This window comes from Macrotis lagotis, chromosome 1, assembly GCF_037893015.1.
Source record: "Macrotis lagotis isolate mMagLag1 chromosome 1, bilby.v1.9.chrom.fasta, whole genome shotgun sequence".
NCBI classification, from domain to species: domain Eukaryota; kingdom Metazoa; phylum Chordata; class Mammalia; order Peramelemorphia; family Peramelidae; genus Macrotis; species Macrotis lagotis.
The window spans coordinates 495934747-495940717 of record NC_133658.1 but is presented as its reverse complement, the minus strand read 5'-3'; the positions used below and the strand labels follow the sequence as shown (position 1 = coordinate 495940717).

Genomic DNA, 5971 nt, shown 5'->3' with positions numbered 1-5971 from the left:
TTACCCCAACCTTCAGTATTCACCATCCTAATCAGTCAGCAGCCACTGGAATCCAAAGCAAGACCCTCCACCAGCAAGATTATGACTTGAAGGCTCAGAAGACTACAATTTTTTTTAGCAATTAAGTATTCTTAAGGTATGTACAATGTTTATTTAGATATAACATACTTAGTAGACTACAGTATAGTGTAAACATAACCTTTATATGCACTAGGAAACCAAAAATTTTGTGCCTCACTTTATTGCAATATTTTCTTTATTGTGGTAGTCTGGAATCAAACCTGCAATGTCTCCAATGCATGCCTGTAGAATGGAAGAGTATCTCTGTCACCCCTGAAGAGCTAGTAAAATTCATGTCCCCATCATGTCAATCACACCAGATATTATACAATTATTCATGGCTCACCCATAGTTTGGTTAACCTCAGTAGACCTTACACACTTCCCTAATCTAAATGCCATTTTATCCAAAAATCAGTATTTTACACTGAGCCTATAGATAACAGTGAAATACATGGGTGATATATAGAATCACACAGACATAATCTGAGGGTGAACAAGGATCTCAGTGATCATCTAGTCCAACCTATACCTAAAAAGAATTCCTATTATAAATATGCATGGCAAAAGGTCATACAGTCTATGTCTGAAGATCTTCTGGGAAGGAAAATCCATCACCTCATTACACTTTTATAAAATAGTTCTGACATCAAATCTCAATTTGCTTCTATGCAACTTTTACTAGCTGGGGACTCTAGCCTCCAAGCTACACCCTCTAGGACCAAACTGAAAAGATCTATTCCTTCTTCTATATAACAATCCTTCAAATATGTCCTCCTTGAATCTTCTCTCCTTTAATTTAAACATGCCCAGTTCTTTCAATAGATTGTCATATGACATGGACTGAAGGCTCCTTAGAATTTCATTGCCTCCTGAGTATTCTTCAGTTAATCAATAGCCTCTTAAACTTCAGGCTCAAAAGTGAGCATAATGCTCCAGATAAATCTACCCAGGGCAAAATAGAATTAAATTGTTATTGTTCAGTCATGTCCGACTCTGGGGTGGTTTGCCATTTCCTTCTCCAGTTCGGTTTATAGAAGAGCAAAGAGAGGCAAGCAGGGTTAAGAGATTTGCCCAGGGTCACATTGAGTAGTCAAGTGTCTGAGGCCAGATATGAACTCAGGAAGAGTAATCCTGACCCCTGGCCCAACATTCTAGTCACTTCACCACCTAGCTACTTAGTAGGATTATCAACTATTTCTGTGTTTCTATCAATGGAACACAAGTTCTTTTTAATTCTGAGGCTGCCACATACCATTGTCAACTCATACTAAACTTTAACTGTCTAATAAAATCTCCACACTTTTTAGATGCTGAAAACTTTGCCTCTTCCAACTTGTTTTTATGAAGTTGATTTCTTGTATTTAACATACCATATGTTAAATTTAACCCTATTGAATTTTTGTCAAGATTTTTTTTAGATACTATCACCTAATAGCTTGTTAGTTATCCCTCCTAGCTTTCAGTCATCTGCAAATCTGACAAGAATGCTGTATTATTAAAGTCATTGCTTAAAATGTAACAGCACAAGGTTAAGGACATATCCCTAAAATACACCACTAAAAATCCTCCTGACAAATGAGTCCATATAATTGAACTATTAGCTTATCTACATCTCTCCAATTCCTCCAAATAAATAGCTTACCAACTTTGCTAAAACTCTATTAAAATGAGCTCTATAGCATTCTCCTCACCTCCCAGTCCAGTAACCCTGTCAAAAAAAAAAAAGCCATCATTTCAGCACGGCCTATTCTTAATGGATCCTCCTTGTTCATTTTTCTAGATGTTCAAGAACCATTTCTTTAATTAATTTTTCCATCACCCCTACTTGTAAAATGTCAACACCCCATGGAATAGGGCATGGATGCAGTCTTTTAAGTGTTCAAATATCCCACTAATAGTCTTAGGTTGTCCCCTTATGGATTCAGGACCAAAGCCTGATTTGAGTCTCCAAAAACAGAGCCTGTATTTAGGTGCCTAATTAAGAGCCTCACAGGAGGTGGTGTAGCCGGATGCCAGCTCCCACCACTGCCTCTCACCAAGGCTTGGCCTCAACTCTGTTGTTGCCTCTCAAGTCACAATACTTTTAACTGTATGTGCCCAAAATCTACATGGAAAACGAAAACGGGGGCGGCTAGGTGGCACAGTGGCCCTGGAGTAGGGAGGACCTGAGTTTAAATCCGGCCTCAGACACTTAATAATTACCTAGCTGTGTGGCCTTGGGCAAGCCACTTAACCCCGTTAACTGGCAAAATCCTAAAAAAAAAAAAAAAAGAAAAGAAAACGAGGATGCCAAAGGCATAAAAATATCTTCGGTCCGCCGCAGGGCTCTGCGCCTCCCATTGCACAGATGGGGGCTGCTGTTGGCCCAGCGAACCCTCTCCTGCCAAATTAATGCTAATCCTCCCTGGATCGCCCCCAACAAACCCGGGAGGGAGGGAGGCAGTTTTCCGGGGGTCCCCCCAAACAAACGAAAAAGGCGGTTTTCTGAGAGCCCCCAAAGGCCCGGAGGTCCCCCCAAATGAGGAAGGCGGTTTTCTGGCATTTTCCGGGGCGGCCGCTGCATAGGAGGCCGGCGGATTCCGGGGGTCCCGCGGTTTGGGCACCTCCGGGCAGGCCGGGGCTCCCCTCCCCCACACTGCCCAGGAGGCGGCAGGAAGGCCGCGAGAGCTGGGCACGGCGGCAGTCCAGGCGGGAAGCCCGTCTCCTAGGACACGGATAACAAACAGCTGCAAGGTTCGGGAGAAGAAAGGGAAGGGCGCGGAGCCGCCTCGCCCGCTCACTGACCCGGTAGGCTTCCTCCCCGCCCGCCGGGGAGCCGCCGCAGTCCCCCATCGCCGCCCGCGGCCTCTGGGGAGTGCGCCTGCGCGCAGGGCGTCATGTGCCCCTGCGCCGAGCCTGGGGGCGGAGCCGCGGGGCCGAGGGGCGGGGACTCGGGGGCGGAGACTCGGGGGCGGGGCCGCGGAGGCGGGGACTCGGGGCGGGGACTCGGGGCAGCGGCGGGCCGGGAGGCGGCTGGCTCCCGCTCCTAGCTGCTCCGCTGCCCGGCTCTGCCAGGCTCGGGGTGCTTGAGAAGGAGCTGCGGAGGGCACCCAAACGGGTGCAGACGACACCAGCAGCTGCAGGCGCCGGGCACATGGCTTTATCCCCATTATGTGAATAGCAGCTGGGTGCCGTTTAAAACCCAACTTGCATCTTTCTAAGTTCAAGGTGATTTCAGACTCGCACTAGCTCTGTGACCCTGGGCAAGTCACTTGCCCTTTCCTCGTCTGTAAAAATGCCCCTGGAGAAGGAGCCATTCCAGTATCTTTGCCAAGGAAACCCAAAAAGGGCTCAACCGCAATTATGTACCCTAATGAAACTTCATCTAAAAACAAAGGCAAAATTCAGTCATTTTCACCAAATGGAGCATCACTCAAGTGACTCATGGCTCTTCTTGCCTGTCCTGGTTTTATAAAGAGCTTGGTTTTGTTTTTTTTTTAAGTTTTTTTTTTGCAAGGCAATGAGGTTAAGTGGCTTGACCAAGGCCACACAGCTAGGTAATAATTAAGTGTCTGAGGTCGGATTTGAACTCTATCCACTGCGCCACCTAGCCGCCCATAAAGAGCTTATCTTAATAGCCCTAGATTTCTTCTGGAGACTTCTCCAAGATAGGTAGAAATCAGTAAGGTGTTGTGGATAGAGAATCCAGAAGACGGGATTCAAATTCTACCTGAAAAGCTGCTTCTTCTGCATGATGAACATGTTTATATTTAAGGGAAAGAGATCATCCACCAGTTGTAAATAGACTTTCTCACTGAGAGTGATGTGTTCAGTAAAGGAAACTATAAATTGTTATAGGGCAGTACAAATAAACAAGAAATTTTAAATAATCAAGTGATCAACTATTGATTCCAGAGGACTAGAGATGAAGAATTTTATTCACCTCTTGATTTAGAAGTAATGAATTTCTCAAAATGAGAAACACATTTTTGGACATTTATGCTCATTGACTTTGTTTTAAAAGTTTTGTTTTGTTTTTCTTTTCTTTTTCAGGGTAGAGGGAGGGAGAAAAATAAATGCTTGGCAAATAAACAAAATTAAGGAAATAAGAGAAGAAAGATGAGAAGGCTATGCATTCCAGGCTGAGGGACAGTTTATTCAAAGGCAGAAAAGGCGGAATGTTCATGGCAAGCAATGAATAAGGCAGTTTAACTGGAACTCTCACTGCATTCCAGACTATACTCATAATTCCTTTTCTATACCTGAAGCTCACTCCATCCTTGGAATTCACACATTAGAAGTACCCTCTGCCTTCACTCTCCCCCGATTGAATGATTCCTCTCCGAATTTGTTTTTAAGGACAGGCAAAGCAGTCATGCCTCCTTCCTCTCCAGGCTCCACTGAAAATGGACTTTCTCTACCATATCTCAAAACTGAGTACCTATGTTTCTTGCTTTCCCTCTCACATTTTAGCCTCCTTCCAGCCCAGCAGGGAAGTCAAGAAGTCCAGGACTCAAACCCAAAGGAGGCTTTGGATGTGAAATTTGGAACTATGCTATATAGAAATTGAGTTAAACTGTGAACCTAATCCTCTCCCAACCGGAGACACTGAGTATAGGAGGAATAAATGTAATCTATTAGAACTTCAGGCGGTGAGGGGAGGGGAGGGGAGCATGTATTATATGTGGAATGAAAATTGAGTCCTTTGCATTAGCTGAGACCTCTGGTGAGGTCAAGAATTGAACCCTTAAATCCAATGGAAATCAGTGTCAGTGCCTGAAATTAAAAACAAATGTTACAAAACAGAAACAAAGACACCTCCTTCTGCCCCCACCTCATTTTCAGAACCTAGAAAAAAGACTCAGAGCAGAGGAAAGAAGTTCTTCCCCTTTCATTGGATCCTATCCTGTGGCTTCACTAGGATCTTCACTTTCTGGATGTAGCTGGAAGAAACATTCAAGAGAGAATGCTAGCTAGAAAGATAAATATCTCAGTCTTGCCAGTTTACAAAACAAGATTTATTCTATCTATGTAGCCAGTTAGCAAGAGGAGGAAGAGGAAGAAAAGAAAGAAGAAGAAGAAGAAGAAGAAGAAGAAGAAGAAGAAGGAGAAGGAGGAGGAAGAAGGAAAAAGGAAGAAAGGAGAAGAAGATGAGGAAAGGAAGGAGAAGGAAAAGGAGAAAGAAGAAGGAGAAGAAGAATCTATATAAAAGAAGTTCTTCCCCTTTCATTGGATCCTATCCTGTGGCTTCACTAGGATCTTCACTTTCTGGACACAGCTGGAAGAAACATTCAAGAGAGAATGCTAGCTAGAAAGATAAATGTCTCAGTCTTGCCAGTTTACAAAACAAGATTTATTCTATCTATGTAGCCAGTTAGCAGGAGGAGGAAGACGAAGAAAAGAAAGAAGAAGAAGAAGAAGAAGAAGAAGAAGAAGAAGAAGAAGAAGAAGGAGAAGGAGGAGAAGGAGAAGGAGGAGGGGGAGGAGGAGGAGGAGGAGGAGGAAGAGGAAGAGGAAGAAGGAAAAAGGAAGAAAGAAAAGGATGAGGAAAGGAAGGAGAAGGAAAAGGAGAAAGAAGAAGTAGAATCTATATAGTGCTTATTACATGCCAGATGCTATGTTAGAAGCTTTACAAATACTCTCTCATTTGATCCTCCCATCAACCTCTATTATAATCCCATTTTACAGATGAGGAAACTGAGTCAAACAAGTTAAATAATTTGCCAAAGGTCACATAGCTTAAGACTCAATTTTAATTTAGGTCTTTATGATGCCTGACACAAAAATAACTGGGCTTTTAATGGAACTTGTGAAAGCAGTGGAAATTATATGAACATATATAAGTAGATTTTTTAAAAAATACAAAATAAATATAAGGTATGATAGGATCGATATTTACCAGGTTTCTACCACCGTGTAGGTCAGGCTGA

General features: G+C 43.3%; 1 protein-coding gene across 1 annotated transcript in view; it reads right to left on the bottom strand.

Annotated features, from left to right (window-relative positions):
• Nucleotides 1-2940, bottom strand: part of HSF2BP (heat shock transcription factor 2 binding protein) — a 104491-nt gene extending 101551 nt beyond the window's left edge. The window contains exon 1 of the mRNA XM_074210292.1: nucleotides 2847-2940. Within this exon, the coding sequence (XP_074066393.1) occupies nucleotides 2847-2940 (94 nt within the window). The remainder of the gene's footprint in view (nucleotides 1-2846) is intronic.
• Between the last annotated feature and the right edge of the window lie 3031 nt (nucleotides 2941-5971).